At 38.1% G+C, this 20701-nt stretch overlaps 1 protein-coding gene across 4 annotated transcripts in view; it reads left to right on the top strand.

Annotated features, from left to right (window-relative positions):
• The window catches only part of PSD3 (pleckstrin and Sec7 domain containing 3), a 550392-nt gene that overhangs the window by 438541 nt on the left and 91150 nt on the right, over positions 1-20701 (top strand). For all 4 annotated transcript variants that reach the window (XM_036838889.1, XM_036838891.1, XM_036838890.1 and 1 more), the window contains one exon: positions 10627-10820. In XM_036838889.1, the coding sequence (XP_036694784.1) occupies positions 10627-10820 (194 nt within the window). The remainder of the gene's footprint in view (positions 1-10626; positions 10821-20701) is intronic.

Below are 20701 nucleotides of genomic sequence, written 5' to 3'. Positions count from 1 at the left end.
ACAGTATGGAGGTTCCTTAAAAAACTAAAAATAGAACTACCCTATGACCCAGCAATCCCACTACTGGGCATATACCCTGAGAAGACCATAATTCAAAAAGAATCATGTACCACAATGTTCATTGCAGCTCTCTTTACAATAGCCAGGACATGGAAGCAGGCTAAGTGTCTGTTGACAGATGAATGGATAAAGAGGATGTGGCACATATATACAATGGAATATTACTCAGCCATAAAAAGAAACGAAATTAGTTATTTGTAGTGAGGTGCTGGACTTAGAGTCTGTCATACAGAGTGAAGTAACTCAGAAAGAGAAGAATAAATACTGTATGCTAACACATATATATGGAATCTTTAAAAAATTGTTCTGAAGAACCTAGAGGCAGGACAGGAATAAACACGCAAATGTATAGAATGGACTTTAGGACATGGGGAGGGGGAAGGGTAAGCTGGGAAGAAGTGAGAGAGTGACATGGACATATATACACTACCAAATGGAAAATAGATAGCTAGTGGGAAGCAGCCACATAGCACAGGGAGATCAGCTCGGTGCTTTGTGACCACCTAGATGGGTGAGATAGGAAGGGTGGGAGGGAGATGCAAGAGGGAGGAGATATGGGGATATATGTACACATATAGCTGATTCACTTTGTTATGAAGCAGAAACTAACACACCATTGTAAGGGAATTATACTCCAATAAAGATGTTACAAAACAAATGAAATAGAAATGAAGAAAACAATAGCAAAAATGAATAAAACTAAAAGCTGGTTCTTTTAGGAGATAAACAAAATTGATAAACCTTTAGCCAGACTCATCAAGGTAAAAAGGGAGAAGACTCCAATCAACAGAATTAGAAATGAAAAATGAGAAGTTACAACTGACACTGCAGAAATACAAAGGATCATAAGAGACTACTACAAGCAATGATATGCCAATAAAATGGACAACCTGGAAGAAATGGACAAATTTTTAGAAAGGTTTAACCTTCCAAGACTGAATCAGGAAGAAATAGAAAATATGAACAGACCAAACAGAAGTAATGACATTGAAACTGTGATTAAAAATCTTCCAACAAACAAAAGTCCAGGACCAGGTAGGTTCACAGGTGAATTCTATCAAACATTTAGAGAAGAGACCCATCTTTCTCAAACTGTTCCAAAAAATGGAAGTGGAAGGAACACTCCCAAACTCCTTCTACGAGGCCACCATCACCCTGTTACCAAAACCAGACAAAGATAATACAAAAAAAGAAAATAACAGATCAATATCATCGATGAATATAGATGCAAAAATCCTCAACAAGATACTAGCAAACAGAATTCAACACCACATTAAAAGGATGATACACCATGATCAAGTGGGATTTATCCCAGGGATGCAAGGATTCTTCAATATATGCAAATCAATCAATGTGATACACCATATTAACAAATTAAAGAATAAAAAGCATATGATCATCTCAATAGATGCCGAAAAAGCTTTTGACAGAATTCAACACCGATTTATGATAAAAACTCTCCAGAAAGTGGGCATAGAGGGAACCTACCTCAACATAATAAAGGCCATATATGACAAATCCACAACAAACATCCTTCTCAATGGTGAAAAACTGAAAGCATTTCCTCTAAGATCAGGAACAATACAAGAATGTCCACCCTTGCCACTATTATTCAACATCGTTTTGGAAGTCCTAGCCACAGCAATCAGAGAAGAAAAAGAAATAAAAGTAATACAAATTGGAAAAGAAGAAGTAAAACTGTCACTGTTTGCAGATGACATGATACTATACATAGAGAATCCTAAAGATGCCACCAGAAAACTACTAGAGCTAATCAATGAATTTGGTAAAGTTGCAGAATACAACATTAATGCACCAAAATCTCTTGCATTCCTATACACTAATGGTGCAAAATCAGAAAGAGAAATTAAGGAAACACTCCCATTTACCATTGCAACAAAAAGAATAAAATGCCTAGGAATAAACCTACCTAAGGAGGTAAAAGACCTGTACTCAGAAAACTATAAGACACTGATGAAAGAACTCAAAGATGACACAAACAGATGGAGATATATACCATGTTCTTGGAATGGAAGAATCAATATTGTGAAAATGACTATACTATCCAAAGCAGTCTACAGATTCAGTGCAATCCCTATCAAATTACCTATTGCATTTTATACAGAACTAGCACAAGAAATCTTAAAATTTGTATGGAGACACAAAAGACCCCAAATAGCAAAAGCAATCTTGAGGGAAAAAACAGAGTTGGCGGAAGCAGACACCCTGATTTCAGACTATACTACAAAGCTATAGTAATCAAGACAATATAGTACTGGCACAAAAACAGAAATATAGATCAATGGAACAGGATAGAAAGCCCGGAGATAATCCCACACACCTATGGTCAACTGATCTATGACAAAGGAGGCAAGGATATACAATGGAGAAAAGACAGTCTCTTCAATAAGTGGTGCTGGGAAAACTGGACAACTACATGTAAAAGAATGAAATTAGAACACTCCCTAACTCTATACACAAAAATATTCTCCAAATGGATTAAAGACCTAAATGTAAGGCCGGACACTATAAAACTCTTAGAGGAAAACATAGGAAGAACATTCTTTGACATATATCACAGCAAGATCTTTTTTGACCCACCTCCTAGAGTAGTGGAAATAAAAACAAAAATAAACAAATGGGACCTAACGAAACTTCAAAGCTTTTGCACAGCAAAGGAAACTATAAACAAGATGAAAAGACAACATCAGAATGGTAGAAAATATTTGCAAAGAAATCAATGGACAACGGATAATCTCCAAAATATGTAAATAGCTTATGCAGCTCAACATTAAACAAACAAACAACCCAATCCAAAAATGGGCAGAAGACCTAAATAGACATTTCTCCAAGGAAGACCTACAGATGGCCAAGAAGCACATGAAAAGCTGCTCAACATCACTAATTATTAAAGAAATGCAATTCAGAACTACAGTGAGTTATCACCTCACACCGTTTAGAATGGGCATCATCAGAAAATCTACAAACAACAAATGCTGGAGAGGGCGTGGTGAAAAGGGAACCCTGTTGCACTGTTGGTGGGAATGTAAATTGATACAACCACTATGGAGAACAGTATGGAGATTCCTTAAAAAACTAAAAATAGTACTACCATATGACCCAACAATCCCACTACTAGGCATATACCCTGAGAAAACCATTATTCAAAATGAGACATGTACCACAGTGTTCATTGCAGCACTGTTTACAATAGCCAGGTCATGGAAGCAACCTAAATGCCCATCGACAGATGAATGGATAAAGAAGATATGATACATATATACAGTGGAGTAGTACTCAGCCATAAAATGGAACGAAATTGGGTCATTTGTATAGACGTAGATGGACCTAGAGCCTGTCATACAGGGTGAAGTAAGTCAGAAAAAGACAAATATCCTATATTTACATATATATGTGGAATCTGAAAAAACGGTACAGACGAACTGGTTTGCATGGTGGAAATAGAGGCACAGATGTAGAGAACAAACGTATGGACACCAAGGGGGGAAACTGGGTGGGGGGATGAATTGGGAGATTGGGATTGACATATATACACTAATATGTATAAAATAGATAAGTAATAAGAACCTGCTCTATAAAATAAAATAAAATTCAAAAAAAAAAGCAGTTGTTTTCCATTCTTATGTTCCAGTGAAATATAAGACTCCAGTGGACTTGTGTGGTTCCTTATCTATCTTTTTTGTTTAGAAATAAAAACACACCTGTCATAAGTAACATAGGATATAGGAAATTCGTGATTTACAGTTGATCTTTAGAAAGAACAGAGAAATAGAAAGATTATCTGCTGATAGCACCAGAGCTTTTGTTGTTCTCAAAATGAACTGCATCTTAAGCTGTGGACTTTGACCACCCAGTGACTCATACATGATTACACAGTGGACAGATTAAAGAATGTTTTGGGGAATTTTGTAGGTTGTAAGATGTTAAGATGTCTGGAATCTCAGTAGAATATACTATTCTATTTAATGACACAATAAAGAATAAAGTGAATTTAAGTGTAAGGTGACATGGTCATTTCATTAACCTTTGTAATTGGAAGAATACTTGTTTCGCAGGATTGAATATTTTCAGCCCTCAGTTATTGTCAGGGTTTTACTGAGCTGTACTTTGTTGAACGTTTCTCCAGTTATTGTTCTTCTGTTTTTGTCTTTGGTTTTAATATGTCTTAGAATATACAAGCCTCTCTAACAACAGCCTTTCTAAAAGAAAAGTGATGCATGCCACATATGTAATTTAAAATTTTTTAGTAGCTACATCATCAAAGTTTAAAAAAGGTAAAATTAATTTTATAAAGTATTTTTAACTTATCCCAGTGTATCCAGAATATTATCATTTCAATATGTATTTGGTAGAAAAATTATTGGAATATTTTCCTTTTTTGTATTAAGTCTTTTGAAATATGGTGTGTATTTTTTTTATTTATTGTACATCTCAATTTGGACTACCCACATTTTAAGTTCTCAGTAGCCATATGTAGCCAGTGGCTACCATATTAGACACTGTAACTGTACTTCTTTTGCCTGATGTTTATATAGAGAAAAATCATAATTTCATCCCCAAAACTCAGCAGAACATTTTAAACAAACCAGTATAGAGACTCAAATAAAGAGGACTCAGATAAATTAGAAATGAAATGGGAGACATTTAACTGATTCCACAGAAATACAAAGGATCATAAGAGACTGTTACATGACAACAGATTGGACAAAGTAGAAGAAAAGGATAAATTCCTAGAAACATACAACCTACCAAGAGTGAATCATTAAAAAAAAAAAAAAAAAAAAGGAAAACTGATGAGACCAATTACTAGTAACTACTTGGACAGGTATTTGATTACTGATTAAATAAACAAATAAAACAACAAATACAAGTCCAAGACCAGATGGCTTCATTGGTGAATTCTAGCAAACATTCAAAGAAGAATGAATGCCAATCCTTAAACTATCCATACAATGAAAAGGAGGGACTCTGCCAAACTCATTCTGCTAGGCCACCATCACCCCAACGCCAACCCTAGACAAGGATGCTTCAAGGAAGGAACATCACAGGCCAGTAGCACTGATGAACATAGATGCAAACAGTCCTCAACAACATACTAGCAAACAGAGTCCAACAGCACATTAAAAGCATCATACGTCAAGATCAAGTGTGATTTATTCCAGGGATGCAGGGGTGGTTCAACATCTGTAAATCTATAAATGTGGTACACCACATTAACAAAATGAAGGATAAAAATCATATAATCTCAACAGATGCAGAAAAAGCATTTGACAAAATTCAACATCCATTTGTAATAAAGACTCTCAAAAAATTGAGTATAGAGGAAATGTACCTTAACATAATAAAGACCATATGTGACAAGCCCGCAGCAAACATCGTATACTCAACCTTGAAAAGCATTCCCTCTAAAATCAAGAACAGTATAAGGATGACATGGCAATTAGGCAAGAAAAATAAAAGGCATCCAAATTGAAAAGGAAGAAGTAAAATTGTCTTTATTTGCAGGTGAAATGATACTATATATAGAAAACCCTAAATAGTCCACCAAAAAACTATTAGAATTAATAAATGAAGTGCACAGTATAAAATCAATATACAAAAATCAGTTACATTTCCATATACCAACAATGAACTATCAGAAATAGAAATTAAGAAAACAATCATTTTTACAATAACATCAAAAACAACAAAATACTTAGGAATAAATTTGACCAAGGAGGTCAAAAGTCTATACACTGAAATCTATAAGACATTTTAAAGGTCTATACACTGAAATCTATAAGACATTGACTAGGAAATTGAAGAGGACACAAATGAAAAACATTCTGTGCTAATGGATTTGAATAATTAGTATTGTTAAATGTTCATAATACTCAAAGCAATCTAAAGATTCAGTGCAATCCTTATCAAAATTCCAATGGCATTTTTCACAGGAATTGAACAATGCTAAAATTTGCATGGAACCACAAAAGACCCCAAATAGCCAAAGCAGTCTTGAGAAAGAAGAACAAAGCTGGATGCATCACAATTCCTTTCAAACTATAAAATAATCAAAACAGTATGGTATTGACATAAAAACAGACACATAGGTCAATGGAACCCAATAGCCCAGAAATTAACTCACACAAGGCAGCTAAGAATGTACAAGAGAAAGAATTGTCCCTTCAGTAAATGGTGTTAGGAAAATTGATATCTACATGCGAAAGAACAAAAGTGGACCTCATCTTACACCAAACACAAAAATCAACTCAAAATGGATTAAAGCCTTGAACATAAGACCTGAAACCATAAAACTAAAAGAAAACATAAGGAGGAAACTTCTTGACATTGGTCTTGACAGTGATTTTTTTGATTCGGCAACAAAAGCAAAAATAAGTGGGTCTATGTTAAACTAAAAAGCTCTGCACAGCAAAGGAAACTGTCAACAAAATGAAAAGGCAACTATGGAGTCAGAAAAGTTTTGCAAATCCTATATCTGACAAGAGGTTAATATCCAAAATATACAGTGAATTCCCACAGTTCATTAGCATAAAATCAAATAACTCAGTTTAAAAACTTGGAAAGGACCTAAGTAGACATTTTTTTCTAAAGAGACGTAAAAGAGATCAACAGGTATATGAAAAGGTGGTCAACATCACAAATCACAACCACCTGAGATATCACCTCATACCTGTTAGGATGTCTATTATCAAAGAGACAAGAGGTTACAAATGCTGGCAAGGATGTGAAGAAAAGGGAACCCTGGTGCACTCTTGGTGGAAATGTAAAGTGGTACAGCTGCTATGCAAAACATTATGGATGTTCCTCAAAAACTTAAAAATAGAGCTACCATATGTTCCAGCGATCCTACTTTTGGATATATAGCCAAAGGAAAGAAATAATTATTTCAGAGATATCTGTACTCCTATGTTCAGAGCAGCATCATTTACAATAGCCAAATACGGAAACAGCCTAAAGTCCGTCTGTGGATGAATGGATAAAGAAGATATGATATACACACACACACACAGACACACACACACACACACACACACTGGTATACTATGCAGCCCTAAAATAAGAAAGAAATCCTGTCATTTTTGACAACATGGATGAACCTGGAGGGCATTATGCTAAGTGAAATAAATCAGATAAAGATAAATACTATATGGAATCCCTTATATGTGGATTTTTTTAAAAAGTCTAACTTACTGAAACAGAGAGTAGAAAAGTGGTTGCCAGGGCATATTGTGTGGGGGAAATAGGGAGAGGTTGTTCAGAGGGTACAAACTTGCAGCTGCAACACTAATAAGGTCTGAAGAAATAATGTAAAACATGGTGACTACAGTTGATAGCAGTGCATTGTATAACTGAAATTTACTAGGAGAGAAAAGCTTAAATTTCTTACCAAAAATAAATATATAAATAAATATGTGGGGTGTTGGATTTGTTAACTCGATGTTGGGGAACCTTTCATGATGTATGTGTATATCAAATCATCAGATTGTACACTTAAAATACCTTACAATAAATCAGTTTTACCTCAATAAAGCTGGAGGTGTGGGGTAGGAGAAAGTAAATGCATAAATAAACTAGTATGTCCATAAAATAAAATAGTACTCAGCAATGAAAGGGAACAAACTATTGATTCTCACAACTATATGGATGAATCTTAAATATGATTCGCCAAGTAAAATAAACCATTTATGTGACATTTTGAGAATGACAAAACTATTGGGAAGGAAGGGAGACAAGTAGTTTCCAGGAATTGGTCAGGGAGAGGAATTGACTAAAAGAAGGCAGCAGAGGGAATTTGGGGGTTACAGAACTGTTCTGTTTGATATTGTGGTGGTAGATACATGATGCATTATGTATTCCCATAGAATTGTACATCACAAGGAGTACATTTTGTGTATGTACATTTCTTAAATATTAACCATGGTATGGGGAATGCAAGATATATTTCAGACTATACAAAATTAATTTGTTTTCCAAATGAATTGCATAAACGTTGTTATATATAACAAACAACACGTTGTTTACTCAGGTTGAACATATATATAAATAAATATATTATAGGTAAGAAAGCCAAGTTTCTCACTGTTGAAGAAGTACAAATAAGCAAAAGGCAAAGGCTGGAATAATTTTGTCTTCCTGGCTTGGGTTGGAGATAACAGTATGAACTCATGGGAAGGGAGGGAGGGATGGATAGCTGGATCATATATATATATATATATGCAATATCTATGTATTTCCCTAGGTGTGTCTGTTGAGAGGGCCTAGAGGCAGTGAGCACACCTAGCACCTCGATTTGGTTTCTAAATACCATTCGCCAATAATAGAACTGGGACTCCTTGTAGAGTAGTTGCTTCCAGGGCTGAGACAAGGAAAATACAAGATGAGCTTGGAGGTAGCATCTTGTGGTACCTGAAAGAAAGGAAATACTTACAAAACAAAATGGAAAAAGGATGAGGCATGATGAAAGGACACAGAAGCCTACTTGATAGAACTCCCAATGACCAAAGCTGGAAAAATTTGAACAACAAATTAAATAATGGTAGTGTTTGATTACAATCCAAATAATAAAATAAATATCCATGTGTCCATACTTACAGAAGAATTCCAATGAGTAATGTAGAAGAAATTAGGGAAATAAAAAAAATCACCATTAGATCACTACAGTATAATTGTCTTAGTCAGAATCCACAGATGAATGCTAAAATTAGTGGTCAGAAGTTTAAAGAGAAACAGGATATTTTCATAGTCACAAAGTGTCTCCCCAAAATCATTTACAAAGGAAAATAGTAACTTTACAGTGTGGAAACTTGCCAGAAACCACCTTAACCAAGTGATCCAGGTGCATCTCACTAATAATAAAACACGTACCTCCTGATCTGGTGTACTGAGAGGGTGTATCACCCATGGTATCCTCCCCGAGAATGTATAACCTCAATCTAATGATGAGAAGACATCAAACAAACCTACAGAATCACTGGCTAGTACCTTCTAGGTCATGAAGAACAGGTAAAGGCTTAAAAGTTGTCACTGTCTGGAGGCGACTAAAGAGCCATGACAGCCAAGTGCACTGTGGGGTCATGGATAGGATTCTGGAAAAGAAAAAAACATTAGTGAAAATAAATGGGTGAGATCTGAATAAAGTCTGAAGTTTACTTCTTAGTATTGTATTGTTAATTTCTTAATTTTGACACTTTTATTATGGTTCTATAAGATGTTAACATTGGGGGTAATTCCCTGGCAGTCCAGTGGTTAGGACTCTGCACTTCCACTGCAGGGGGCCCGGGTTTGATTGGAACTAAGGTCCCACATGACACATGATGCGGCCAAAAGAAAAGTTGTTTACATTGGGGAAACTGGATGATGAGCATAAGGGAACTCTGTACTATCTTTGCAAATCCAAAATTATCTAAAAATAAAATTAAAAGTAAGGTATAGTTGCCTGAGTTCAGTGTTATTTTCATATATCTCACAATTATTTATAAAATACCAATGGGAAAAGCGTCTGTTTTACTCTGATAACCAAATAAACACTTTTGATGATTGTTAAGCTTGTGGTTTATTTTAAATATATTTTGGTGGTGGTTATTTTGGTTGAAGTTTTAATAAAAAGATTCAATATTCAAAGCTTAATAAACAATGAAACCAGAGATGATTCAGGACATTAAAACAGGAGAACTAAGACAAATGCTCTTATTCTGGTTATGTGTTTTCCAGCAGTATATCAGAGCTTATTAGCTTTCTTCTAATCTTCCCCTCTATTAGCTGAATGTGACCACCTCCTTCATACTTAATGTACATTATAACCTCAGAGTTCAACTTTCCCTGCTTGAAGGAATGGGGATTCAAAAGGGGGGCTGGGCAATTAGGGGTTTTCTCGGTCAGTGATAGTGTGCTCCAAACTTTAATGGCAACTGGGAAAGTAGTAGCTGTAAGATGCCAAAGCACTGTGCGTGGCACCCCCATCCTAACCAATTGGTAGCTTTACCTGAGGTTTTGATATTAGAGATTACCTAGTTATTTGGCAGATATAGTCCAATATTGTTTACTGGACTTAATCTGTACTTGTCATATTCTGTATGCTTGGTACTATTCTAGGTCATGCAGAAATCAAAATCAAAATCATGATCTCTGCCAAAGAACTTGTACTTGTTTGAAAGAAGACAAACATGAAGTCTCTGTAGTAGGTGTAAAGACCAGAGGCTTTAGAGTTTTACAGTCATATCCTCACTGTTTCTTCCTTTAATTCCTAGGTCTGTGGTTTGGCATATTTATTTAAACTTTGAGTCTATTTCCTTACCTGTGTATAGAATACTAATGTCAGTCTTACAAGACTGTCATGGTCATTAATACCTGGCACACAGGAGATGTTTAGTGAACCGCAGTTGTTCTTATCATGGTCGTTGTTATTAAGACTGATAGACCATTAGAAAATATGATAGTTTATTACACCAAATAACTGTGTTCATTGAATATTGTGTTATTCACAGTGTTCACATTGAATACTGTGTCACTCAACCTGTGTGTTCAATCTTTGTTTTATCCTTTTAGAGATGATGAAGAGAAAAAAAAGTCTTCATCAGAAGGTACTGATGAGAAGGCTAATGGAACACATCCAAAGACCATCAGCCGTATTGGGAGTACTACCAACCCATTCTTGGACATTCCTCATGACCCAAATGCTGCTGTGTACAAAAGTGGATTCTTGGCTCGGAAAATCCATGCAGATATGGATGGAAAGAAGAGTAAGCATCATTTGTTGACATTTTCTATTTCATTTATTTTGTCTTTAAGATAGGCTCAAAATTTAAAGTGAATTTATCTGAAGTAAAGTGAAAGGATAAAGAAAAATTATATTATGTTTATTTAGAAAAGTATTATTGAAATTTGGTAAAGCCTCTAACCCTAAATCTGAAATCCATTATGCACCTGCTCTTCTGCAAGTAGAATTATAGAACTTCAGAACTGGAAGATTTCTTACAGACTATTCATTTCTAACCTCTTATTCATTTATGTATTCTTGCCTTCAACAAATAATTTTTAGTACCTGCTATGTGCTAGGCATCAAAAATACAGTAGTGTATAGAATGGACAAGGACCCTGTCTTCATGGAGTTTACACTTTCTGGTGGTTGAAGGAAAGGTTGGATTTATAACACAGAATGATAAATAGTGTGAGGTCCTTGAGACAAAGCAAGGAGGGTTAGAATTGAGATCCAAGCACATGTGGAGTGCTGACCTCTGTGGAAGATGGACGGGTGCAGTGTAGGTGAGTGTGGTGTGCTTAGTCCTAGGAAGTGGAAGGAGGCCCATGTGACAGGATTATCTACTGACACATGATGTTGGAAGTTTGAGTGGAATGGAGTCTGTTTCTATGTTTAGAATAGCCTTTGCAGAGTATGAAATAGCAATTGTATAAAGTTGGATAGACTAAGATAGCTGTTAATGCATGAATTAACAGCTTTAATGCAGAATTAATGCAGAATTAGGCTACAGCTCTATATTATTTCTAACCACCTCCAGACACAGACATGCAGCGCTGGGATGGACAGTCCTGCCGTTTCCACCTGTGCTGGGCCATTTTTTCTTAATGTATTAGCATATTCTATTAGGGTACAATCAAGAGAAACGTTGTAACAGTGTAGCTTTACACTGACTTACAATGCTGAGCAAGCCTTGCTGTCCCCAGTTCTGTAGGAGCGCCCCACCGTGTTTCTGGGCACTCTGTACACTAGCCCGCTAGGCTATGTCATTTTCTCTAACTGTGTCAGCACTCCAGTGGCTGCAAGGGACAGTGAGTCTAACAGCTTAGGAGAAAAGGGCAAGGAGACGCCTCAAGATGAAGAATTGTCTCCAGGACATTTTCTGCATTTCTTTCTCTTTATTGTTTTTGCATATCATATTTATTCTTTTTTTTATTGAGGTATAATTGATTTACAATATTTTATTAGTCTCAGGTATACAACATAATGATTCAAAAACTTTATAGATTACACTCCATGTATATCAATAGTTATTATGAAATATTGGCTGTAATTCCCTGTGCTGTACAATATATCCTTGTAGCTTGTTTATTTTATACATAGTAGTTTGTATCCCTTAATTCCCCACCCCTATTTTGCCTCTCCCCCCTTCCCTCTCCCCACAGTAAACACTAGTTTGTTCTCTATATCTGTGAGTCCGTTTCTTTTTTGTAATATTCATTAATTTGTTTTATTTTTTAGAGTCCACGTGTAAGTGATGAAACACAGTATTTGTCTTTCTCTGTCTGACTTATTTCACTAAGCATAATACCCTCCAGGTCCATTCATGTTGCTGCAAATGGCAGAATTTCATTCTTTTTTATGGCTGAGTAATATTCCATTGTGTGTGTATACATTTATATATATCACATCTTCTTTATCCATTTATCTGTTGATGGACACGTAGGTTCCTTCCATATCTTGGCTGAAAAGTTAGCTGATAGCCTTATGGGAGCTTCTTTGTAAGTAACTTGTTGCTTTTCCCTTGTTGCTTTTAATATTCTGTCTTTATTTTTAACTTTTGTCATTTTAATTACAATGTGTTGGTGTGGTCCTTTTTGGGTTTCAGACTCTCTGTGGATTTTCAACCAAGAAGTCTATTTCCTTTCCCAGGTTAGGGAAGTTTTCAGCTATTATATATTCAAATATGTTGTTTTCCACTTTCTCTCTTCTCCTTCTGGTACCCCTATAAGGTGAATGTTAGCACATTTGATGTTGTCCCAGAGGTCTCTTGAACTGTCCTCATTTCTTTTTATTCTTTTTTCTTGTTTTGCTCAGCAGCAGCGATTCCCACTGCTCTGTCTTCCAGCTCGCTCATCCGTTCCTCTGTATCATTTAATCTACTGTTGATTCCTTCTAGTGTATTTTTTCATTTCAGTTATTGTACTCTTTATCTCTGTTTGGTTGTTCTTTATAGTTTCTAACTCTTTATTAAAAACTTCTAATTTCTCACTCTGTTAATCCATTCTTCTCCCAAGTTCTTTGATCATCTTTACGATCATTACCCTGAACTCTTTCTCAGGTAGGTTGCCTGTCTCCACTTTGCTTAGTTCTCCTTCTGGGGTTTTATCTTGTTCCTTTCTTTGGAACATGTTCCTCTGTCACCTCATTTTGCCTTATTTGCTGGTTTCATTTCTGTGTACCTAAGTTGGTTACATTTCCTGACCTTGGAGAAGTGACCTTCTGTAGGAGACATCCTGTGTGTCCTGGCAGCGCACTCCCCTCTGGTCACCAGGGCTGGATGCTCTAGGGGTGCCCCCTCTGTGGACTGTGGGTCCCCCTCTTGTGGTGGGCCGACTGGTGTGGGCAGTCTTGTAGACATGGCTGGCCCCTGGTCTGGTTGCTGGCCAGGCCCTCCTTGTGTAGAGGTTGCTGGTCACTGGTTGGTAGGCCTGAGTCACAAGGTGGCTGGCAGCCTCACTCCTGGTGAGCCCCAGAGCTTGTGCTGGCCCACTGGTGGGCAGAGCCAGGTCCTGGGGTCTAGCTGCAGGACGCAGGGGTGCCAGAGCTGGTATCAGACTGCTGGTGAGTGGGGCTGGACCCTGGGGCAGCTGGCTGAGGGGCCCAGTGTGTCTCAGAGCTGGTGTTGGCCTGAAGGTAGGTAGGGCCAGGGCGCAGCTGGTGGGTGGGCTGGGTCTGTAGGCTCCAGGGCTGAGGTTTTCCTTGGGCATGTCTCTGCCTGCTGGTGGGTAATGCTGGTCCCAAGGCTAGAGCAGGCTCACTGGTGGGTGGGGTCAAGGTCCAGGAGATTCTGGGGCTGGTGCCTGTTCACTGGTGTGCGGAGCTGGGGCATGGGGTCTCTGGCTGCAGGGCCCTGGGGTTCCTGGGTCTAGTGCCCGTGCACTGGCGTGTGTGGCTGGGTCCTGGACCCTCTGGTGGACAAGGCCGTGTCCAGGGGCAGTGGTGGGCTCGAGGGTCTTAAGGCAGCCTATCTGCTGGTGGGTGGGACTGTGTCCCCACCTAGTTAGTTGCTTGGCCTGAGGTGTCCCCGTACTGGTTCCTTCAGGTTGGTGGGTAGAGGCGGGGCTGGGTCCTGAGGCTAGTAAGTTAGAGGGAGAATTCCAAGAGGTGCTCGCCAGACCAGCGTCCACATGGTAGAACGAGCTCCCCAAATAGCTGCTGCCAGTGTCTGCGTCCCCAAGGTGAGCTGCAGTTACCTCCTGCCTCTCTGAGGGGCTCTCCAAGATCAGCAGGTGGGTCTGACCCTGGCTCCTTTCAAATTACTGCTTCTGTCTTGGGTCCCAGAGCGTGTGAGATTCTGTGTGTGCCCTTTAAGAGTGAGGTCTCTTTCCCACAGCCCTCTGGGCAATCTCCTGAAAGTCAGCCCCACTGGCCTTCAAAGCTAAATATTCTGGGGGCTCATCTTCCTGACACAGGACCCCTGAGCTTGGGAGCCAGATGTGGCGCACGGACCCCTAACTCCGTGCGGAGAACCTCTGCAGTTGTAACTATTCTCCCGTTTGTGGGTTGCCCACCCCAGGGTGTGGTCTTGGCTGTACCGTGACTCCGCCCTCAACCCATCTCACTGTGGTCTGTTCCTTATGTCTTTAGTTGTAGAAAATCTCTTTTGATAGGTTCTGGTCTTTTTCGTAAGTGGTTGTAATTTTGTGTGTCTGTGGGAGGAGGTGAGCTGGGGGCTTCCTGCTCCGCCCTTGTGGGAACCCCGCTCAGCTTTATTCTTTGGAAGAGGAGGCTTTCACGTGGCTGGATGCGTGATTACTAGCGGCACGGCAGAGCACGCGTTCAGTTCTGTCTCCTGACCTCCACTGTAGTGTATTCTGGGGCAGGACTGTGACCTGTGTGACTGACACCCGCGTGGTTGCACTGGCGAGAGGAGAGTTCCCTCCAGCAGGGGCGAGATACAGTTCTCTGAGAAAGGGTGATCTTCTTGGTAGACAAAGCCGGCGACGTTCATCTCTTTGTCCCCAGCACACACACACCCTCTTTCTCCATACATTGAGTTCAAACAGTGCTTTTGCCCAACATGGCAGTTTCCCATCTCTAACCACAGATCTCCTCACCTCTGTCCCGTGTGTCTAGCTGTGGCTCCCGTCTCCAAGGCTGGTTGGTGTCCATTCTCCTCAGGTAGGGATGTAGCTTAACTCTACAGGCTAACTGAAAAATACAGAATATCTGACATACTTCATATAAAGTACTAGAGGCAAAAAACAGAATAACTGCAGTTTAAAATGCCAGTTCTAGAAAAGGCGAAAGAGGCAGCAGAACAGCTGTCGCTGATTCAGTGTCTGTTGCTACATCCTGCTTGATGGGCTGACCAAGCTAATGCACTTGAGCGTCTTTTCACTGAGTCACTTCCCTGGGTAACTTATTCCAGAGCATCCGCAGGTTCAACCTGTTGACATTTGCTTTGCCCATGTTTTCCTGGGCCACCTCTGAGGATTTTTGGAGAGAGTCCCCCTGCTGGGAGCTCTGATCGCTTAGCAGCCCTATGAGAAGGAGCACAGGCCCAAACCATCGCAGTCCCCTTGCACCAGGCTAGAGGTTTTCCTGCCAATGAAACTCCTTTAAAAGCCTTAGTTATCTCCTTTGAGAACTTCTGGCTGGTTAGGGCAGTTTTAAGTGCCACGGGGCTTTTTTCTGTTTAGCAACTTAAGAAGTTCTGCCTGTTACCTGCCTCTGCTTCAGTCTCTGTTTCTGCTCCTGCTTCAGAACCCAAAATAGGTGGGAAAACAGATGGATCAGGTAAGACGGGGCTAATTGAGCCCAGTCTCCAGACTTCACTCCAGCCGGTTGCTTTATCACAGAGGGCTTCTTCACTTCTGCCTTTGAGAGAGGGTTTTTGGGAGGAGTCTTGAAGTTTCAGCCTTTAATTCCTCAGGCTCTTCCTAGATATTCCCATTTCAGTTTTTCATGGTTTTAAAATCACGTAAGTATGGGCAGATAATTCAACTTTTTCAGTAGAAAGTGCATAGTTTCTAATGATAATTTACATACCTAAAATTTACCACTTTAAAGTACATAGTTTGAGTTCTGAGAAATGAATACAGTTGTGTGACTACCATCACAATCAAGATACATAACATTTCCATTACCTGAAAAAGGTCTTGCAGTTAATTCCTTCCACCTTTACTCCCAGCCCATGGCAACCACTTATCTGTCCTGGGGCACTGAGCTTTTTCTTTTCTATAATTTCAATAAATGGAATCATGCATATTTTTTTGTGCTTGGCTTCTTTCACTTGGTGGTGTTGTTTGCAGATTCATCCATATTGTGTGCTGCGTTAGTTTGTAGTTTGTCTCCTTTTATTGCTGAGTAGTATATTCATTCCATTGTTTGACTATCTCACAGTTTACACATACACCAGCTGGGCATTTGGGTTGTTTTCAGTTTGGGGCTATTATAAACAAACCTGCTTTGGATATTCTCAAACAAGTCTTTGCATGTGCATATGTTTTCATCTCTTTTCAGAAGGTACCTAAGAGTGAGGGAGTGAGCTTGCTGGGATGTGTACTAAGTATATATTTAACTTATAAAAAACTTCCAAACTGTTTTCTAAAGTGTCTGTAATGTTTTGCATTTCTGCCACCTGTGCATGTTACGTCCTCTTGATAAAATGATCCCTTTGTCATGAAATGACCTTCGTCATTCCTGGTCACATTCCTTATTTTGAAATCTACTTTGTCTAATATTAATATAGTAACTCTAGCTTTCCTTTCAGTTTTTGCTAGAAATTTTTTCTAGCTTTTTAACCTTATTCTGTGATCTTGTCTTTAAAATTGTTTTATACAGCATACTTGTGGGTCTTTTCAACCAACAATCTGTCTTTTGATTGGAGTGTTTATACCATTTACATTTATAGTAATTACTGATATAGTTGACTTTAATTCTGCCATCTTGCTCTTTGATATTTACTTACTCCATCTTTTATTTCTTCCTCTTTTCCTGACTTGTTTGGGATTGTGTGTGTTTTGTGGCGTCGGGGGTTCGGCCTTTCTTCACTGTTGGCATATTAGCTGTACCTCTTTGTTTAAACATTTTAATGAGTGCTGGAGGGTTTACAGTATAGTCTTTAACTTGTCACAGTCTGCCTTCAAATTTTACCACTTCATGTGTAGTTTGGAATCTTTATAACAGGTTACTTCCCTTTCTCTTTACTAGGATTGTGCTATTGTCATACATTTTAATTATGTATATAAAACTCATACTCCATTGTTATATTTTTGCTTTAAACAGAAAGGTATTCTTTACTTTTACTCACATATTGACCATTCCTGGTGTACTGGGTTCCTTTTTGCAGTTTCACATTTCTATTTAGTATCTTTTTTTTTCTGCCTGAACAATTTCTTTCAATATGTCTTATAGTAAATTGCTGGTGAGAAATGTTCTCATGTTTTATTGTTTAAAATAATATTAAGGCTGCACCTTAATTTTAGGAATTTATGTTCACTTGTGTGTAATGCCTTGGCAGTGTTTTCTTTTTTGTTCAGTAGTTTTAAAATGTTGTTCCGTTGTTCTCTGCCCTGCGTGGTTTCAGACAAAGGGTCTGCTATCATTTTTTGTTCCTCTGTACCTAGTGTGGGTTTCTCCCCCTCTGGCCGCTCTCAGGATTTTTCTCTTTATATTTGATTTTAAGCAGTTTTATTATGAGGCGCCTTACTTTATGTTTTCCTTGCCTGGTTTTTTTTTTTTTTTGAAGTTCTTGGATTCATTGGTTTATATTTTTTACCAAGTCTGGAAATTTTTCAGCCATCATTTTTATAGCACCCACCCCTCTTCCTGGGACTCTAGTTTCCTGTATGTTGGACTATATTACACAAAAGTTTCGTTGAGACTGCTCAATTTTTTTCCTACTCTTTTTTTGTTTTTTCAGTACTTTAATAATTTTTTTTGCTATATATTCAAGTTTACTACAGTATTTTTATTCCATATATAGTATTTTTATCTTAGAAACTTCGATGTGAAACTTTTATATCCTGCATTTCTCTCCTTATCAAGTTTGTATCTTTCTTAATATCCTTGAGCATATTTCTCATATTTACAATAGCTGTTTTAAGGTCCTTCTCTTCAAATTCCTTTCTCTCTGTGCTTTTCTGGAACCGTTACATTCTTTGCATTTCTAGTAATTTGTGTTTGCATGCCAGACTTTGTGACATTTTTTGGGGTGGATTTGGTTTTATTCCGTTAAAGAATGTTGTATTTTATTCCATTGTCCAAATGAGTAACTTTCAGATTAGCTGAACCCTTTAGAGGCTTGCCTTTACCCTTTGTCGTGCTGGATCCAGAGCAGCCTTTATTTGGGGACTTATTTAGCTCCATTACTAAAGCATTATTACCCTTCTTTAGACTCTCTTCAATGCCCTGGTGTTATGAAGTCTTTCCACTCTGTCTGATAAGAACACAAGCTGTTCTTAGCCCTGTGAGCTCTTAAAATTACTCATTCCGGTACTTATTTCTGATGAATCGGACCATTTCCTTTCACGTGTGTTCAGATCAGTCCTCCAGCCAAGATCTGGAGATTCCTCTGCAGATCTCCAGAGCTGTCGCTTTGTGAAGCTTTTCACTCTCTTTTATTCTGCTCCATAAATTCTAGCCACCTCAGTCTCACCACACTCCCTCTTCAGCTCCTCAACTCAGCACTACTTCCAGGCACCTACTTTTACTGCTAGATCTTAGACGCTGCCTCCAAGCAGTAATCTGGGCTTACCTTATTTGTTCCTTTCTCTTCTAAATCACAGTTCAGATCTGCCTATTGTACAGTGTTTGAAAACTTTTGCTTTATATATACTGTCCTATTTTCTAGTTGTTATGATTGGAGGGCAGTTTCTGTAGCAATTAATCTTTAATGGGCATAACTAGAACTAAACTGATTATTGATCCCTGTTGTTAAGAAATTTCTTTCTAGTTGCCTCAGACCTCAAGACCTAATATTTACTGAGTTATGAAAGTGGTCAGGAATTCTAGGTATTTGAGTACGACCAGGTGTGTATTTGGAGTCCCAGAACAGGATTTGTCTTCTTCCCAGCTAATCTTTTCCGTGCTTCCCAAATCCCTTTTGTTGGACTTCCAGTCATATCGGGTTGAACTGGTTTATCTCACTGCTAGATGGCTACTGCTTCTTGGAAATGCACCTTCTGTTTTGAGAGGTAGTCACCATAAGCAAATTTGAAATATGTTTTATATTACTCATATCTAACGTGCTTTAAAATATATCACTTTTCATTTCTAATACGTTAAAAAAGTAAAAAACAACAGTGGAGCTTTTCTGGAATAGGAGATCCAAATAATTTTTGAGAAATCTGTGTAATGATACCTTTTGGGCATATTATCCTGCTAATAAGTCTGTAGAAATTTATTCAGATTCATGTTCACTAGAGCCAGCGCTGTATTGCATTTGCACGTATATGTAAACGTGGGGAGGTGCTCTGACGATAGATAGTACTAAAAGTTTTTCATAAGTGAAGATTTGGGTCAAAACTCTATGGAAATCCTGATTAACTTGTCTCCAAAAGACCACTTGTCCAGCTCAAGGTTTGTATATTTCATTTTTTTAAATTAACTCTAAGTACTAAATTTGTCAGAGTATTTCCATAATTCCTCATATAAACATTTTTTAAAACTTGGAGATTTTCTTTGCTCTTATTTATTTATTTAGTCTTTTAAAGATATGGTCAGCTCAAAAATTTGTCCAGGAGACAAATCATGATTAAAAGCAAATGTTTTATCTCATAGAAGTATAGGTGTTTACCAAACCCATTAAATCTGACATTAAGGGAAAGCTTTGAACGGTCAAATTTAGAAAACAAAATGTATCTTCTGGATTTTGTCAGGTAGAATGAAAAATAAAGTTCAGTATAAGCTCTTAGCTTTATTAACCTGATGCATGATATTTGTGGAAATCAAGAAAGTGATTGGGAACAACAAGGTACTCAAAATATGAATGTTCTAAATGATGATGAATAACGAGGTAATTAAGTGATTACTCAATATTAGTGCTTTTCCTAAGCACTTCATGCATTGCTTCATTTAATCTTCGCCTTATAAAGCAGGTATTATTACTATTATCCCCATTTTAGTGAGGAGGAAATTCATCTTAAACTTATTAGCCAAAGCTGTAATATAGAATATCAGGATATCTGGTGGGACTAAAATCTGATTATACCAAACTAATTGTGGCACATTATTAAAAGCAGTGCCCATGAGAAAATATGTTTAGGAAACATTTAAGTTCTCCGTGTTTTGTGCAATCAGTACTATCTGTTACACTGTAACATGTATTTAGATGACTAGAGGTCTCAGTCTAGGGCCAGTGGGGCCTGAACATTTCTTTTACTTGGCCAACCTAGCACTTTTTTGTAAATTGAATTGTGTGAATTTAGTTAGGCATTTTCTGGTTGACCGTAGTTTCCACAAGCCCCTATATCATTATACCAGGGCTCCTTACACAATAATTGCTACTTTTCTAGCCCCAGAGTCTTTTGAGGTTGTGACCCACCTCCTCTCACCCCTGCCTCCCATTTAGACTGAGGTAGGCTTAAGGAGATGGTGGCAGACAGATGGGCAAGACCATACCTACTGCTGAATTTGTACTTAAATGGTATCAACGTGGCAAAAAATGAAGTGCTTATCTAGTTTTACTACCACAGC

Source organism: Balaenoptera musculus, chromosome 21, assembly GCF_009873245.2.
Source record: "Balaenoptera musculus isolate JJ_BM4_2016_0621 chromosome 21, mBalMus1.pri.v3, whole genome shotgun sequence".
Lineage (NCBI taxonomy): Eukaryota > Metazoa > Chordata > Mammalia > Artiodactyla > Balaenopteridae > Balaenoptera > Balaenoptera musculus.
The sequence above is the reverse complement of the archived record's forward strand: the minus strand, read 5'-3'. Positions and strand labels throughout refer to the sequence as shown.